At 43.5% G+C, this 18,892-nt stretch overlaps 1 protein-coding gene across 2 annotated transcripts in view; it reads right to left on the bottom strand.

Annotated features, from left to right (window-relative positions):
* Nucleotides 1-18,892, bottom strand: part of LOC139389261 (ras GTPase-activating-like protein IQGAP2) — a 79,621-nt gene that overhangs the window by 47,528 nt on the left and 13,201 nt on the right. For both annotated transcript variants that reach the window (XM_071135813.1, XM_071135814.1), the window contains exons 3-5: nt 4,386-4,542; nt 3,739-3,816; nt 1,120-1,196 (exon numbers count right to left, since the gene is read on the bottom strand). In XM_071135813.1, the coding sequence (XP_070991914.1) occupies nt 1,120-1,196; nt 3,739-3,816; nt 4,386-4,542 (312 nt within the window). The remainder of the gene's footprint in view (nt 1-1,119; nt 1,197-3,738; nt 3,817-4,385; nt 4,543-18,892) is intronic.

The following is an 18,892-nucleotide window of genomic DNA, read 5'->3' as shown; positions in this document are numbered from 1 at the left end:
GCTCTACAAAGTATTGACTGGTAGGCATGTTGTGTAAATCAAATGATTAAACCCCCCCAAAATCTATTTTAATTCCAGGTTGTAAGGCAACAAAATAGGAAAAATGCCAAGGGGTGTGAATACTTTCGCAAGCCACTGTATAGGCTATAATGTGTGAACCTGCCATAACGTTATATAGGCTATAATGGTTGTGTGATATATATATAGAGCAGAAAGCCTAACGCTTGAGGTTGTGTAGTAAAATCCCTCTGAACATGATCTCAGATAAACCTATTAATTCCTATTCATTCATCCTATTCATATAACAGGTATTTCAATGCTCACTGAAAGTTAGGAGTCAGAGTCAACACTGACTGCACATAGGAAAATAGGCTTCACAGTAAAATATGGTGAGAGGGCTATTAATTAAAATCTAAAAAGTTGAGTGATAGACAGGCCCTTCTACCACCCCCAGCTCCCAATATAACATCTGGCTTTCCTTACAGAGCCTGATGATACTATGTGAGAATAACATCATTGTGGTCTCTTGTAGACTCAAGAGAACATTGTCAAAGGAGACACAAAATAGCTAGAGGAAGCCTACAAATTGAAGCAGTCTGTTGGCAGGAAATTACTTAATGTATACAGGAAGTCACCTATCAGTTCTGAGGCTGTACCTAGGATTGCATGCGCAAACGATATCCATACAAACACACAAAAACAATGGCAAGCGTGGGAAATTACTTCATATTGCCAAACCTTCGTTCCATGAATCGTGAAAATAGCATGTTTTAACCATAAACTGAAACAGCCGATACTAGTTTCATGTCATCTTTTACCATTTTCCTCCATTCATCTTCACTTCTCTTGTTTCACACATTGTTAAATTTTTTTAAAATGATCCTCAAGTCCCATTTAGACATTAATATTATGTGATATGCTTTTAGGGCTCTTCAAACATCAGAAGAGCTAAAAAACTTAGGTCTCCTACACAATATAATGTGCAGTCAAGAAATAAGAAATATTCTAGTGTGCTTTGGACAAAGAGTAAGGGGCATGATGTAAGCACTGAGCAGTAAGCCTAATGGGGGGCGAGTCAGATAGAAAACCCACCTTGTGTTGGAATGCATGCTGTCTTACCTTAACGCGTGTATGCAGTACACCACCTTGGGCATGTTTTTGCGATTGTACACATCTGTCGTTTCAGGATAGAATATCTGAAAGTAGCAACCAGAGAAGGCATTAGTCATGGGTCTTTCATTAACGTCTCCTGATACCTTGCACAGTGCAGCAGCCAAGAGGCACAGCGAGCACACTACATCTTTCAGAATGTCAGCTCATTTTCAACCTGAAGCAGTCTGACACTATTCCTCTGTATCCTCCTGGCCACTGTCACACACCTTTGGGTGATGTAATTCTTGCCTGTCAGTGTGTCTCACTGTACATACACCTACCTGGCTGACTGCTGTGGATGTCCATGTATTTCCCAAAAGGGAACAGTAGCGGTGAACAAAAGTAAAGCAATCTATTTGTATTTATTTTGGATCCCCATTAGCTGCTGACTTCCTGGGGTCCAGCAAAATTAAGGCAGTTTATACAATTTTAAAAACATTACAATACATTCACAGATTTCACAACACACTGTGTGCCCTCAGGCCCCTACTCCACCACTATCACATATCTACAGTACTAAATCCATGCATAGCGCATATGTTATTGTGTGTGTATGCATGTGTCTGTTTGTGTTGCTTCACAGTCCCCGCTGAATTTTACTGCTTGCATCAGTTACTTGATGTGGAATAGAGTTCCATGTAGTACTGTGCGCCTCCCATATTCTGTTCTGGACTCGGGACTGTGAAGAGGCCTCAAGTGGCATGTCTTGTGGGGTATGCATGGGTGTCCGAGCTGTATGCCAGTAGTTTAGACAGACAGCTCGGTGCATTCAACATGTCAATACCTCTCATAAATACAAGTAGTGATGAAGTCTTTCTCTCCTCCACTTTCAGCCAGGAGAGATTGACATGCATATTATTAATATTAGCTCTCTGTGTACATCCAAGGGCCAGCCGTGCTTCCCTGTTCTGAGCCAATTGCAATTTTCCTAAGTCCTTTTTTGTGGCACCTGACCACACGACTGAACAGTAGTCAAGGTGCGACAAAATTTGGGCCTGTAGGACCTGCATTGTTGATAGTGTTGTTAAGAAGGCAGAGCATCGCTTTATTATGGACAGATTTCTCCCCATCTTAGCTACTACTGTATCAATACATTTGGACCATGACAGTTTGCAATCTAGGGTTACTCCAAGCAGTTTAGTCATCTCAACTTGCTCAATTTCCACATTATGTATTACAAAATTGAGTTGAGGTTTAGGGTTTAGTGAATGTTGAGACCCAAATACAAAGCTTTCAGTTTTAGAAATATTTGGGGCTAACTTATTCCTTATCACCCACTCTGAAACTAACTGCAGCTCTTCGTTGAGTGTTGCAGTCATTTCAGTCGCTGTAATAGCTGACGTGTATAGTGTTGTCATCCACATACATAGACACTCTGGCTTTACTCAAAGCCAGTGGCATATGAATAGTAAAAATTTGAAAAAACAAGGGGCCAAAACAGCTACCCTGGGGAATTCCTGATTCTACCTGGACTTTGTTTGAGAGGATTCCATTAAAGAACACCCTCTGTGTTGTTAGACAAATAACTATTTATCCACATTATAGCAGGGGGTGTAAAGCCATAACACATTTTCCAGCACCAGACTATGATCGATAATGTCAAAAGCTGCACTGAAGTCTAGCAAGACAGCCCCCCCAATCAATTTTTCATAAATTTCTTTCAGTCAATCATCAGTCATTTGTGTAAGTGCTGTACTTGAGTGTCCTTCCCTATAAGCATGCTGAAAGTCTTGTCAATATGTTTACTGTGAAATAGCATTGTATCTGGTCAAACACAATTTTTTCCAGAAGTTTACTAAGGGTTGGTAACAGGCTGATTGGTCGGCTATTTGAGCCTGTAAAGGGGGCTTTACTATTCGTGGGTAGCGGAATGACTTTAGTTTCCCTCCAGGCCTGAGGGCACACACTTTCTAATAGGCTTAAATTGAAGATGTGGCAAATAGGAGTGGCAATACCGTCTGCTATTATCCTCAGTAATGTTCCATCCAGATTGTCAGACCCCGGTGGCTTGTCATTGTTCATATACAACAATCATTTTTTCTCCTCTTCTACAATGACTTTATGGAATTCAAAAGTACAGTTCTTGTCTTTCATAATTTGGTCCAATATACTTGGATGTGTAGTGTCAGCGTTTGTTGCTGGCATGTCGTACCTATTCCCCTACCCTGATCATTATTTTGAATTAAAACAAATAGTGAAACATTTTAATCCATCAATAATGACAAGATGAGGCCATAATAACCATATGAATAAACAATGTATCATTGTCTGTCGACTCCTAAAGAGTCTCCTTTGGTAAGTGTACTGCTTCCCCAAAACAGAATCATTCATTGTTGATCATCATCAAACATGCATCTCTGAGCGATTCCAGAGTTACCATCACATGGCATGACAATAAGGTGTTCCATAAGGTCGCACTAGAACAAACAGCGTGCTTTAAATTGACATGGTCTACTGTCATTTGACTTACTAAAATCCATAAAACAGGCATATCAGCCTTGTGATATTACCAGTTACTAAAAGGTTCTGATACTGTATGCCTCTGGTAGGAGGGACTTGGGCAGTGTATGTGTGTGTTAGTCGTACCTTAGGCAGCCCTACAGACTCCATGGCCCGTAGCCATTGCACTGTGTTGTCTGTGTGTCTGAAGTGAAGTCCTGTGCGCTGGAGACAAACACAGACAAAACAGAAATATTAGGTCCCTGCAACTGAGTCTGTTGTGCATCATAAATAGCATGTTATTGGTAGGAATCATACTCATGCAAGGATGTGCACGTGCAGGCACACGAAAAGATGAAGGAGAGTGTGTGTGTGAGTGTGTTGTCAGCACAGCTGCTGTTTTTAACATGGGAGGGGGCATCACTCTGTCCCTTGGGAGATGGTTGACAGGAAGTGGGGCTGTCTGCGTTGGATCTGGGATTAGACATTTCCTTTATGACGCCATGGAGGTGTGGGGGAGAGGCAAGGAACTAGATAGAGGTGGGGTGTGGGGGAGAAAGGAGAGGAGAGAAACTAGAGAGGTGGGGTGTGGGGGAGAGGAGAGGAGAGAAACTAGATAGGGTGTGGGGTATGGGGGAGGAGGAACTAGATAGCGCCCACTGCCACCCAGTTGTGATCCTGTGTCTGTGACAGTTTTACTATGTAGCCTCGTTAAATTCATAGTCTGAAGAAGTGTCAATTAACTTGGAGTATCCTGCGGTACCAGATCTTTCCAATATGAGGACAAAGGTCACCTTGTAGCGAGCCTGGTCCCTGTCATAGATCTTCTTCTCAGACACCATCTTGGGAGCAAAGAACTTGGCCAGTTTTCCAAGGTAGACTCCGTTCCTCAGACTCTCCTCCAGATCGGTGGTGGAGGGCAGCTCCTCCTCTACACACGCCTCCATCCACCTGGGTATACACACAAACACTGATCTCAGAAAAGGAACAAAATATATACTTCCTGCTTTGCTCCTATGGGGACACTAATAATGGCCACCAGTCCACCCATTATGGCATAATTTAACTGAATGGGGATGCCCGTTCTGCTAATTCTAATGACAACATCTGTTCAGTCATTTATATGGAAATGACTGGAACAGAAACTGATCTCACAACAAAATGGCAACCGCTCTCCAGTCATTCATATTGAGCAATAGGGAAGAGACACTGATATCACAACAGAATAACATTTTTTATAGAAACAGACCAGTGTTTCCTTTGGATGATTTGTTAGGAAGGGTGTAGGGTCCCGCCCTGTCTATGTAGGCTAACTGTGAGGCCAGGTAAACACTAGCAGAGACACCGATCCCAGAACATCATAGGTTCATTTAGCATCATATGTTCATCCTCTTTGAGGAGCTTATGGATAACAAAACACAAATGTTTGGACCAAAGTCTGACTCTTTGAACATGTTGCCCGCTCATTCCTTGGCTTCAAGTTAACGGTTCTCTCAATATGAAAGCTATCGTCATGGATACAAGCAGATATAAACAAACATAACCTTGGTCTGTCCATCACCTTGCACCGTGGTGATCTGCGATCTAAGAGCATGTGAGCCATTACCGGGCTGACTGACAAGCCGCCTACGCTAGCACCACATAGGTCAATATTGGCTTTCCCTGTACTTATCGAAGGAGCAGCACAGTCAAGGGAAAACCAGCAGTAGACCTAGGCTAACTCAGAATGTTCCTCTGGTGATTGTTGGGATTCACCTTTCTGTATGTTGGCTACATGCTTTATTTAAGTCCATGTCTGCATCCGTAGGACTCCTCCTTGCTTCCTGACATTTCATGGTATTGAAGGATTAGATATTGTAGGACTGTGGCTTAAATTTTACAATATACTAAAGTGTGCACACAAACACACCTGGAGAGGCATGTGCAAGTCACAAAAATGACATCAAGCCTTCAGTGAAAGGCACAGGTGGAAGGGTCATTAAGGAGTCCCACAACTGTTACAAAATCTCTAAATCCAAGTTCAAAACAGCACTGATCAGCTGGCTTAGGTTTATATTGACTGTACAGTATTTGACATGACTGGCTGGTTTGTGCATCCAGTCACTAATCTTAATCTAAGGAATTAGACTACACAATCTACCTGTACATTCAGTCAGTCAATATATACTGACATAACACATGTCAGTGTGTCTATAAATTGACTGACATGCTTGAGGATGATAAACCCTCTCGGTCTGTGGTGTTAATAGACTGGTACTGACCCAGAGAGAAGAGCCCATTGTTCCAGCTCCCACATTCACTGTCCAACATACCAGTGTAGGGGGGTTGGAGAGGCATGCCTTTTGGCAATACATTAGGTTTCTGTAAACTGTTTAATAGAAGACTATTTGGGGCATAGGAGTAAACTGTTCAGGAGTATATGGGGCAGGGAACAAGGGTTTGGTCCTCAACGAAATCAACAGTAGGCCTATAGGTGATTCTGGGTCTCGAGTCAAGATGAGTGAAATCCTGTAAGACAAATTGTCATGCATGTGCTCAGGAGGGAGAGCGAGAGAAAAGAGATCACGCTTAAATTTACAATATGAATGCATCTGTTGCATTTGTTACCCCAGTAATCATACACACCCTTGAAAGCTGAACTGAAACCACCAATTTAGATGTTGAACCTTGCAGCAAGTGAAGTGTCACTTGAGAATAATGTTAAGTTCCCTATAAAATGTTACAGTAAGATTTGTTTCACAAGTGAGTTCCTTGTAAAAATGTGGGGGGATGTTCAACACACACAGGGTGTTAGAAGTTATTATTAAAGTCACAGTAAAGTCCAACTTCATTCATGATAACACATTTTTTTATTTTTTTAAAACAGGCCTCCTCCTCCTCCGCCCTGCTCACTCCATCAGGCCTCCTCCGCCCTGCTCACTCCATCAGGCCTCCTCCGCCCTGCTCACTCCATCAGGCCTCCTCCGCCCTGCTCACTCCATCAGGCCTCCTCCGCCCTGCTCACTCCATCAGGCCTCCTCCGCCCTGCTCACTCCATCAGGCCTCCTCCGCCCTGCTCACTCCATCAGGCCTCCTCCGCCCTGCTCACTCCATCAGGCCTCCTCCGCCCTGCTCACTCCATCAGGCCTCCTCCGCCCTGCTCACTCCATCAGGCCTCCTCCGTCCTGCTCACTCCATCAGGCCTCCTCCGCCCTGCTCACTCCATCAGGCCTCCTCCGCCCTGCTCACTCCATCAGGCCTCCTCCGCCCTGCTCACTCCATCAGGCCTCCTCCGCCCTGCTCACTCCATCAGGCCTCCTCCGCCCTGCTCACTCCATCAGGCCTCCTCCGTCCTGTTCACTCCATCAGGCCTTCCCTCCTCCATGCAACCACTAATGACAAGTCAACGTCTGTCTGTAGGCTGAACCACCACAGCAGAGACAACACTCTGCCCCAACACGTGTCAACACATTGAACCCAACAAACACACCATTCCCTCTCCTCTGTCAGCACTTACTGTCTCTGTGTGGACAACCACAACAAACATGTTATTATGGAAAGTCAGTCCATGCCACCCCATCATATTGATTGATTAATTTAAATGGATATTTCACCCAAATTACAAAATGACACATTGGTTTCCTTACCCTTTAAGCAGTCTATGGGCAAGGTATGACTTTGGTTTAATTTCCTTGGCATCATTTCCACATGCTAACATTTTAGCATTTGTTGCACAAATCCCAATTCAAGTCATGGGACCGATATTATAATTTTGTCCAAATCATCAGAAAGTATGTCAAATTGATTGTGAAGCGCAACAAAGTCACTTAGAGGATTTAAACATGATGCATGGAAAAATGCTAATAACGGTCCCATGACTTGAATGGGATTTGTGCCACAAATGCTGAAATGGTAGCATGTGGAAAGTGTCAGGGAAACTAAACTAAAGCATGGATTGTTGTCATATCTTGTCCATAGGTTCCTCACAGGGTAAGGAAATCAATACGTAATTTGGGTGAACTCTAACTTCATTGTAGAGTTTCATTGCAGAATGAACAGTTCCTTGCATCTGCCCTTCATTGTAAGGTCCTTTGTTTGTTCTACAATCTTGCTAAGGAGGATTTGCTAAAATTGTAAAGTGATGTGATTCTTCACCAAACCCTGCTGGTAAATGCCAAGACTCTACGGTACATAAGAACATTTTATTACAGCAACCTGTATTATGGCAAATCAATTTGTATTTATTTTACCTTTATTTAACTAGGCAAGTCAGTTAAGAACAAATTCTTATTTTCAATGACGGCCTAGGAACAGTGGGTTAACTGCCTGTTCAGGGGCAGAACGACAGATTTGTACCATGTCAGCTCGGGGATTTGAACTTGCAACCTTCCGGTTACTAGTCCAACGCTCTAGTCCAACGCACTAGGCTACCCTGCCGATATCAAAGGAAACATGAGAGAATGTTGACAGACACCGAAAAAGCAACTCTACATGTACAGCACCAGTCAAAAGTTTGGACACACCTACTCATTCAAGGGTTTTTCTTTATTTTTACTATTTTCTACATTGTAGTAGGGAAAATGACCCAACACACCTCCAGGCTGTATAAGGGCAATTTGACCAAGGAGAGTGACGGAGTGCTGCATCAGATGACCTGGACTCCAATCACCCGACCTCAACACAATTGAGACGGTTTGGGATTAGTTGGACTGTAGAGTGAAGGAAAAGCAGCCAACACATGCTCAGCATATGTGGGAACTCCTTCAAGACTGTTGGAAAAGCATTCCAGGTGAAGCTGGTTGAGAGAATGCCAAGAGTGTGCAAAGCTGTCAAGGAAAAGGGTGGCTACTTTTAAGAATCTAAAATATATTTTAATGTGTTTAACACGTTTTGGTTACTAAATGATTCCATATGTGTTATTTCATAGTTTTGATGTCTTCCCTATTATTCTAAATCAGCACTGCTATTCTGGAGACACTGTGAATACAGGCCTAGATATCAGTTGGTCCAATGCTGCCATGCTGAGCCATAATGGCCTGGGAAAGTGGGAAATTAGTGCAACAAGCCTGAAGAATCTGAGTGGTGTGTCAGATCGACACACCAGTCAGATCCGCTGTGTCAGATCGGCATACTTCTGCACTAACGCTACCTGACATTAATCTACCATCTTGGAACAGTGCCACAGCCACATTCTACACACTGCAGCTCTGTGGCTACTGAACTGGCTCAGGGGACTACAGGACAAACAAAACCAGGCATGCCCTTGCCAAAAAAAACTAATAACAAATCCCAATCTGGAATAGAGGCGGTGTGACTGGAGGTACAGAGGGCTTTGTGTGGGTGGCTGATAGAGATAACAGCACACCATGCCATGTCCGCCTGATCACGGTGAGCACTTGATGAGAGTTGGTTGCATGGGTTGGAGAGAGTGCCAGCCTACTGTACTGGCTAGCGCTCAAGTAGTGGAGGAGAGGGGTAACGGAAGAGTGTACAGACACAGATACAAGGCTGGGAAGGCTTTAGTGACACACCATTGTGGGTGTTTTAAATCACAGATGAAAATAAGAGGCAAAGTTTATTATTACATAAGCAAATGAGGAGAGAGGTGGAAGGAAAGAGAAAAACCAAGCAAGATAAAGAGGACCAGGGTGAGGTAAAGTGAACGAGAGGAGAAGAATATCCTGGCTCAGTCAGCAAACAAAGCTCTCCAGCCTCTGAAGCTGCACTTCCGGGAGTGAAACAATGTGGTTGGTTGTATACAGCCGCATGGCGAAGCACAGCTCCAACAACAGTATTTAAAACTCCTCAGCCACTCTTTCCTGTTATTGTCAGATTTTTCTGCCATTGTAATCCTTGGGAGAGCCACCTAAACGTTTTTGCAGGTCGCCTTAGTCCAAACAGTGTAAAAAAATAAAAATGGTACTGTTAGTCCTGTGGCCAGGTTAAACACTATATTAGCTAGTGATGCAGGAGGGGGGGGGACAGTGGGGCAAAAAAAGTATTTAGTCAGCCACCAATTGTGCAAGTTCTCCCACTTAAAAAGATGAGAGAGGCCTGTAATATTCATCATAGGTACATTTCAACTATGACAGACAAAATGAGGGCAAAAATCCAGAAAATCACATTGTAGGATTTTTAATGAATTTATTTGCTAATTATGGTGGAAAATAAGTATTTGGTCACCTACAAACAAGCAAGATTTCTGGCTCTCACAGACCTGTAACTTCTTATTTAAGAGGCTCCTCTGTCCTCCACTCGTTACCTGTTTTAATGGCACCTGTTTGAACTTATTATCAAATCAAATTTTATTTGTCACATACACATGGTTAGCAGATGTTAATGCGAGTGTAGCGAAATGCTTGTGCTTCTAGTTCCGACAATGCAGTAATAACCAACAAGTAATCTAGCTAACAATTCCAAAACTACTACCTTATAGACACAAGTGTAAGGGGATAAAGAATATGTACATAAAGATATATGAATGAGTGATGGTACAGAGCGGCATAGGCAAGATACAGTAGATGGTATTGAGTGCAGTATATACATATGAGATGAGTATGTAAACAAAGTGGCATAGTTAAAGTGGCTAGTGATACATGTATTACATAAGTATGCAGTAGATGATATAGAGTACAGTATATACATATACATATGAGATGAGTAATGTAGGGAACATTATATTAGGTAGCATTGTTTAAAGTGGCTAGTGATATATTTTACATAATTTCCCATCAATTCCCATTATTAAAGTTGAGTCAGTGTGTTGCCAGCAGCCACTCAATGTTAGTGGTGGCTGTTTAACAGTCTGATGGCCATGAGATAGAAGCTGTTTTTCAGTCTCTCGGTCCCAGCTTTGATGCACCTGTACTGACCTCGCCTTCTGGATGATAGCGGGGTGAACAGGCAGTGGCTCGGGTGGTTGCTGTCCTTGATGATCTTTATGGCCTTCCTGTGACATCGGGTGGTGTAGGTGTCCTGGAGGGCAGGTAGTTTGCCTCCGGTGATGCGTTGTGCAGACCTCACTACCCTCTGGAGAGCCTTACGGTTGTGGGCGGAGCAGTTGCCGTACCAGGCGGTGATACAGCCCGACAGGATGCTCTCGATTGTGCATCTGTAGAAGTTTGTGAGTGCTTTTGGTGATAAGCCGAATTTCTTCAGCCTCCTGAGGTTGAAGAGGCGCTGCTGCGCCTTCTTCACGATGCTGTCTGTGTGGGTGGACCAATTCAGTTTGTCTGTGATGTGTACGCCGAGGAACTTAAAACTTACTACCCTCTCCACTACTGTTCCATCGATGTGGATAGGGGGGTGTTCCCTCTGCTGTTTCCTGAAGTCCACAATCATCTCCTTAGTTTTGTTGACGTTGAGTGTGAGGTTATTTTCCTGACACCACACTCCGAGGGCCCTCACCTCCTCCCTGTAGGCCGTCTCGTCGTTGTTGGTAATCAAGCCTACCACTGTTGTGTCGTCCGCAAACTTGATGATTGAGTTGGAGGCGTGCGTGGCCACGCAGTCGTGGGTGAACAGGGAGTACAGGAGAGGGCTCAGAACGCACCCTTGTGGGGCCCCAGTGTTGAGGATCAGCGGGGTGGAGATGTTGCCTACCCTCCCCACCTGGGGGCGGCCTGTCAGGAAGTCCAGTACCCAGTTGCACAGGGCGGGGTCGAGACCCAGGGTCTCGAGCTTGATGACGAGCTTGGAGGGCACTATGGTGTTAAATGCCGAGCTGTAGTCGATGAACAGCATTCTCACATAGGTATTCCTCTTGTCCAGATGGGTTAGGGCAGTGTGCAGTGTGGTTGAGATTGCATCGTCTGTGGACCTATTTGGGCGGTAAGCAAATTGGAGTGGGTCTAGGGTGTCAGGTAGGGTGGAGGTGATATGGTCCTTGACTAGTCTCTCAAAGCACTTCATGATGACGGAAGTGAGTGCTACGGGGCGGTAGTCGTTTAGCTCAGTTACCTTAGCTTTCTTGGGAACAGGAACAATGGTGGCCCTCTTGAAGCATGTGGGAACAACAGACTAAGATAGGGATTGATTGAATATGTCCGTAAACACACCAGCCAGCTGGTCTGCGCATGCTCTGAGGGCGCGGCTGGGGATGCCGTCTGGGCCTGCAGCCTTGCGAGGGTTGACACGTTTAAATGTTTTCCTCACGTCGGCTGCAGTGAAGGAGAGCCCACAGGTTTTGGTAGCGGGCCGTGTCAGTGGCACTGTATTGTCCTCAATGCGAGCAAAGAAGTTATTTAGTCTGCCTGGGAGCAAGACATCCTGGTCCGTGACGGTGCTGGTTCTCTTTTTGTAATCCGTGATTGACTGTAGACCCTGCCACATACCTCGTGTCTGAGCCGTTGAATTGAGATTCTACTTTGTCTCTATACTGATGCTTAGCTTGTTTGATTGCCTTGCGGAGGGAATAGTTACACTGTTTGTATTCGGTCATGTTTCCAGTCACCTTGCCCTGATTAAAAGCAGTGGTTCGCGCTTTCAGTTTCACGCGAATGCTGCCATCAATCCACGGTTTCTGGTTTGGGAATGTTTTAATCGTTGCTATGGGAACGACATCTTCAACGCACGTTCTAATGAACTCGCCCACTGAATCATCGTATTCGTCAATGTTGTCGTCTGACGCAATACGGAACATATCCCAGTCCACGTGATGGAAGCAGTCTTGGAGTGTGGAATCAGATTGGTCGGACCAGCGTTGAACAGACCTCAGCGCGGGAGCTTCTTGTTTTAGTTTCTGTCTGTAGGCAGGGATCAACAAAATGGAGTCGTGGTCAGCTTTTCCGAAAGGAGGGCGGGGCAGGGCCTTATATGCGTCGCGGAAGTTGGAATAGCAATGATCCAAGGTTTTTCCCGCCCTGGTTGCGCAATCGATATGCTGATAAAATTTAGGGAGTCTTGTTTTCAGATTAGCCTTGTTAAAATCCCCAGCTACAATGAATGCAGCTTCCGGATATATGGATTTCAGTTTGCAAAGAGTCAAATAAAGTTCGTTCAGAGCCATCGATGTGTCTGCTTGGGGAGGAATATACACGCTGTGATTATAATCGAAGAGAATTCCCTTGGTAGATAATGCGGTCTACATTTGATTGTGAGGAATTCTAAATCAGGTGAACAGAAGGACTTGAGTTCCTGTATGTTGTTTTGGCCACACCACGTCACGTTAACCATAAAGCATACGCCCCCGCCCCTCTTCTTACCAGAAAGATGTTTGTTTCTGTCGGCGCGTGGAGAAACCCGCTGGCTGCAGTGAGCCATGTTTCCGTGAAGCAAAGAACGTTACAGTCTCTTATGTCCCTCTGGAATGCTACCCTTGCTCGGATTTCATCAACCTTGTTGTCAAGAGACTGGACATTGGCGAGGAGAATGCTAGGGAGTGGTGCACGATGTGCCCGTCTCCGGAGTCTGACCAGAAGACCGCTTCGTTTTCCCCTTTTTCGAAGTCGTTTTTTGGGGTCGCTGGCTGGGATCCATTCCGTTGTCCTGGGTGAAAGGCAGAACACAGGGTCCGCTTCGCGAAAGTCATATTCTTGGTCATACTGATGGTGAGTTGACGCTGCTCTTATGTTCAGTAGTTCTTCTCGACTGTATGTAATGAAACCTAAGATGACCTGGGGTACCAATGTAAGAAATAACACAGTATCAGTATAAAAGACACCTGTCCACAACCTCAAACAGTCACACTCCAAACTCCACTATGGCCAAGACCAAAGAGCTGTCAAAGGACACCAGAAACAAAATTGTAGACCTGCACCAGGCTGGGAAGACTGAATCTGCAATAGGTAAGCAGCTTGGTTTGAAGAAATCAACTGTGGGAGCAATTATTAGGAAATGGAAGACATACAAGACCACTGATAATCTCCCTCGATCTGGGGCTCCATGCAAAATCTCACCCCGTGGGGTCAAAATGATCACAAGAACGGTGAGCAAAAATCAGAGAACTACACGGGGGGACCTAGTGAATGACCTGCAGAGAGCTGGGACCAAAGTAACAAAGCCTACCATCAGTAACACACTACGCCGCCAGGGACTCAAATCCTGCAGTGCCAGACGTGTCCCCCTGCTTAAGCCAGTACATGTCCAGGCCCGTCTGAAGTTTGCTAGAGAGCACTTGGATGATCCAGAAGAAGATTGGGAGAATGTCATATGGTCAGATGAAACCAAAATATAACTTTTTGGTAAAAACTAAACTCGTCGTGTTTGGAGGACAAAGAATGCTGAGTTGCATCCAAAGAACACCATACCTAATGTGAAGCATGGGGGTGGAAACATCATGCTTTGGAGCTGTTTTTCTGCAAAGGGACCAGGACGACTGATCCGTGTAAAGGAAAGAATGAATGGGGCCATGTATCGTGAGATTGAGTGAAAACCTCCTTCCATCAGCAAGGGCATTGAAGATGAAACGTGGCTGGGTCTTTCAGCATGACAATAATCCCAAACACACCGCCGGGCAACGAAGGAGTGGCTTCGTAAGAAGCATTTCAAGGTCCTGGAGTGGCCTAGCCAGTCTCCAGATCTCAACCCCCTCAACAATTGGTTAAACACTCAACAATTAAATACTTTTTTGCCCCACTGTAGTTGCATATCACAATATTAATACTTTGACTCCAAGTATCGATCTTTTTTTTGCTAGGTAGTTGCTCTTCATCTTTTTAAATAGTGAGCCAACATGTTTTGAGCACTTATTTCCATGACTGATTTTCTCATGCTCCCTCATCTTTGCAGCAGACATATAGTGAGCAACATCGAGCCGCAGTATCGAGCCGCAATACATATAGAATCACAATACATATCGTATCGGCACCTAAATATCGTGATAATATTGTTTCGTGAAGTCCCTGGCAATTCCCAGCCCTAATATTAGCCTACTGCTCTCTAGGACAAATGGAGAAATCCCACACCAGTGACCAGTCCACATTAGCCTAAACTAAACTGCTAGCCAGGCCAAGTGTTACTAGCCTATATGGGTCTTTCTATAAATGAGGGTACCAGTGAGGCTTTCCTACGCAGGACAACTTGCTACAGCTGTTGATAAATCAATGATAATAATCTGCTAAAAAAAGCTACAGTGCCTTCGGAAAGTATTCAGACCTCTTGACTTTTTCCACATCGTTACGTTATAGCCTTATTCTAAAATTGATTTTTTTTTTTATGTAAAAAATCCCAGCAATCTACACACAATACCCCATAATGAAAAGCAAAAACAGGCTTTTAGAAATGTTTGCTAATTTAATAAAAAACAGAAATACCTTACCTTACATAAGTATTCAGACACTTCACTATGAGACTTGAAATTGAGCTCAGGTGCATCCTGTTTCCATTGATCATCCTTGAGATGTTTCTACAACTTGATTGGCGTCACCTGTGGTAAATTCAATTGATTGGACATGATTTGGAAAAGCACACGCATGTCTATAGAACATCCCACAGTTGACAGTGCATGTCAGAGCAAAAACCTAGCCATGAGGTCAAAGGAATTGTCCATAGAGCTTCGAGACAGGATTGTGTCGAGGCACAGATCTGGGGAAGGGCACCAAAAAATGTGTGCAGCATTGAAGGTCCCCAATAACACAGTGGCCTCCATCATTCTTAAATGGAAAAAGTTGGAACCACCAAGACTCTTCCTAAAGCTGGCCGCCCAGCCAAACTGAGCAATCGGGGGAGAAGGGCCTTGGTCAGGGAGGTGACACTGAATTCTTTACCTAAATAGCCCAGTACTGTACTCCCGACCATCACATTGTACAGTGCCATATTTTCCGTTCCATCATAACGGAAACCTAGAGGCATTTTCATTTTCCTTGGAATAGAACCACCATAATATTAATCAAATTACAGTATCAGTCAAAAGACACACCTACTCATTCCAGGGTTTTTCTTTATTTAATATATTCTACATTGTAGAATAATAGTGAAGACATTACAACTATGAAATAACACATATGGAATCAGTTAAAAACAAATTCTTATTTACAAGGACAGCCTACTCCTTCCTGCCCGTCAGGGAACTGAACCCCGGTCTCCCGTGTGTACGCATTCTCTAGTACAGCCATTATTGAAGGCTATCAAATGCTTCTCAAAGATGCCCTCTGGTGGACAAACCAGCACTAACTAGCCTTAATGGTACCAGTGGTTCATACTTATATAACGTGCCATAGAATTCTGCGGCACCATGCAAGCTGTGCCGCAGTACTCTGCAACTTTTAAAGGAGGGACCACTGTATGCGTCTCTGTGTGTAGTAAAGGTGGTCCAGAGTTTTTTCCCCTCTGGTTACAAATGTAACATGCTGGTAGAAATGAGGTAAAACAGATTTAAGTTTCCCTGCATTAAAGTCCCCAGCCACTAGGAGCGCCGCCTCTGGATGAGCATTTTCTTGTTTGCTTATGGCCTTATACAGCTTGTTGAGTGCCGTCTTAGTGCCAGCATCAGTTTGTAGTGGTAAATAGACAGCTACGAAAAATATAGATCTTGGTAAATAGTGTGGTCTACAGCTTATGAGATACTCTACCTCAGGCAAGCAAAACCTCAAGACTTAACATTTTGTGTCTCCTTATGTTATGGGGTGAAAACAGTTTATGGGCACACAAATCCAAAATAATAAATGTGATGGCAAAATCGAATGCTTCTAACCGAAAGAGTCACCTTTACCTTAAAACCTAAAATCGACTGTCATTCATGTGGTTGTTCAATAATTATGCATAACACTTGTTGGATGTGCATTTGGTGTCTAGCTGATTAGTAACGCAGTGATATTTTCACACATCACCATCTGATCTGGGACGGAATTTTCCTAATGACAGTCAGGTAACGAATAACTGTTGTGATGTTGCATCGCATGCGCTAAAGAGATGGAAAAAAGGTGTTCACGAGGAATGTCCAGAATATTTTGGTGTCTCATTCGTTACGCCAGTGAAGACAGTTGTGTATGGATCCACATTGGATTAAATATCTTCAGCGAATTGATGTTGATTATCTATTGTCTGCTTGATTTACAGCAGGGTCTCATTAGATTTAACAGAGGAAGCATCAAGGTAATGTGTTCATGTTTTCAGATGTTTTTGTGCGTCGGAATAGACCCAATTGTGTAGAGAAGTCCATGTAATTATTGTAGCCAATTTATTGATAAGTTCTCCTGCTCCATTATAATTATCTGTGATTTCACTTTTGATCAGTTTTTGTGAGAGATGGGGACACTTCTGTTTGTTTCCTGCTGCTTCAATTGAAAAGGTGTTGCGCTACTCTGTTGCGGTAAAACCACGTGCGGTTATTACGAGGGCAACAAAATCTAATGTTGGCTTCAAATTGGATGTCCATACAAACTCTTCCATTAAAAAAGGAACCTGGTTTTTGGTCACTTTCTAATTATAAAAACAGTGATGGCGAGTTTCAAATGGTGAGATTAATGCTACAACTATTCATGGTTTTATTGTGTGCCTGCATCGGCCACATAGGCTACAGAAAAATGGCCATGAATGCCTCAAATCTAATTAGTCAGGCAATGTCCACATTTTGAATGTAATAATTTGAATTTCAGTGAACTGGCAAGGCATACTTTTTCTTATTATCCTTAAAAAGTGGTAATGGCCTACTTGTTTGACACTTTTTGCGGGGAGGGGTGGGGTTCTATATTAGGCCCTATATGTACAATTATATAAAAGGATGTATAGTCCTAGACCTGTTGTTGTAGTATAGGTGGAGGTATGGGTCAATTTTCATATGGAACAGCATGAATATCCTTTTCATTTTTGTTTCAAACCACATTTACTCCATTATTTATAGACCGACAGTAACGCCATTTGTACCCTTTGTGTTACTCTACTATGCGCACAGTAAGCCTGCCTTTGAGAGCTCTCATGTTATGAGATTGTGTGATACTAGTGACACTAAGGGTATATTTGCATGTTTGATGAGATAACAACTTAGCATGAAGCTAAGTTGTTTCGACTAACTAAATGATAAAAGTTCAGACAAATGGTAAATAACATTTTGCCACACTTGTAAAAATGGTACTAAAACTTCATTAGTTCCCACTGTTACTAGGCCGTCATTGAAAATAAGAATTTGTTCTTAACTGACTTGCCTAGTTAAATAAAGGTAAAATAAAAACAAATCAAAAAATGGAGGTGAAGGGTAGTAAGGGTAAAAATGTAACTTCCAAAAATGACACCCTATCAAAAAACATGAGCAAGCTGACATACTGTTTACTCAGTACTACAGGTACAAAGTCAGCCTATGAGCCTGTCAAAGAGTGTCAAGGCCTGTCACTGCACTACAGTTTGGTTAAAACGGAGGTAGGCCCACATTTTGGTTTATGTTAAGGCTGTGACTTGTGAGCTACCAGTGTGTTATCATATCATACCTGTAAACCACAGGTGTATTATCAATGCAAATGAAGAAATAAAGTCCAGACAGACACTCAGAGTGCATTAACCCCATTTACCAGAGAAGACCAAAGCAGCATGGTTTAGTTGTTCCAATCAAGCCATTCTCCCGGGAGCTGTTGAAGGGCTGACTAGACTGGGGCTGCATGCCTGCCCTGTGCCTGTGACTCCTGACCCCAGAGTGGAAGCAGAGCAGGGTTAGACGGGTCCTAATCGCACTGCCTGACTCAGTCACTAATATTCACTAATAGCCTAATTAGCAGCCAGCACCATAATCCTAATCCCAGATGACAAATTTCCCAGAATAGAGGCTCATCAGCGACGGAGGAGAGAGACGGGAAGTCAGCGGTGCTGCTGAGTGCTAGTTTGTCACCAGAATCCCTATTACACTTTAACAGACAGAGATCCATGACACCAATAAGGTCATAAATCAGGGTTCCTCAACTGGTTTTATTTGGCCCATAAGACTGTAAAAAACACCAAAAATATCAGCTCAGTGATTTTAATTTAAGAAATATGTTCAAGTATTCCCACGCATAAGAGAGAGACAAGACTTGATCATGTACAAATGTAAGCAAGGTTTGAAATTATTATGTTTTAGTCAATCATATCTGTCTGGGCTTCTTGCGTTGAATTTGCAGTCTACATTCTTTGTAATTATGTTCCAGCCCCCGACAATCCGCTCAAGAAAAAGAAAGTCCCACGGCTGAATCTAGTTGATGATCCCACTACCAAATCAAAGTCCACGTTCTACAGTCAAACTTTAATACAACATCTCATCAGGGGAGCCAATGCAGAGTCATACCAGTGCACAGCAAACTCTGACCTCAACACATAGAGGCTAGAAGTGTTTAAACCACCTGCTGACGGGTGATGTCACCATGGTACAGCTATAGCAGATTAACTTTTGGTGTGATTATTCTCGGTTGCTTGCAGAGGT

Source organism: Oncorhynchus clarkii, chromosome 30, assembly GCF_045791955.1.
Source record: "Oncorhynchus clarkii lewisi isolate Uvic-CL-2024 chromosome 30, UVic_Ocla_1.0, whole genome shotgun sequence".
Taxonomy (NCBI): Eukaryota; Metazoa; Chordata; class Actinopteri; order Salmoniformes; family Salmonidae; genus Oncorhynchus; species Oncorhynchus clarkii.
Note: the sequence above shows the minus strand (reverse complement) of the source record. Positions and strands in the feature narration are given on the sequence as shown.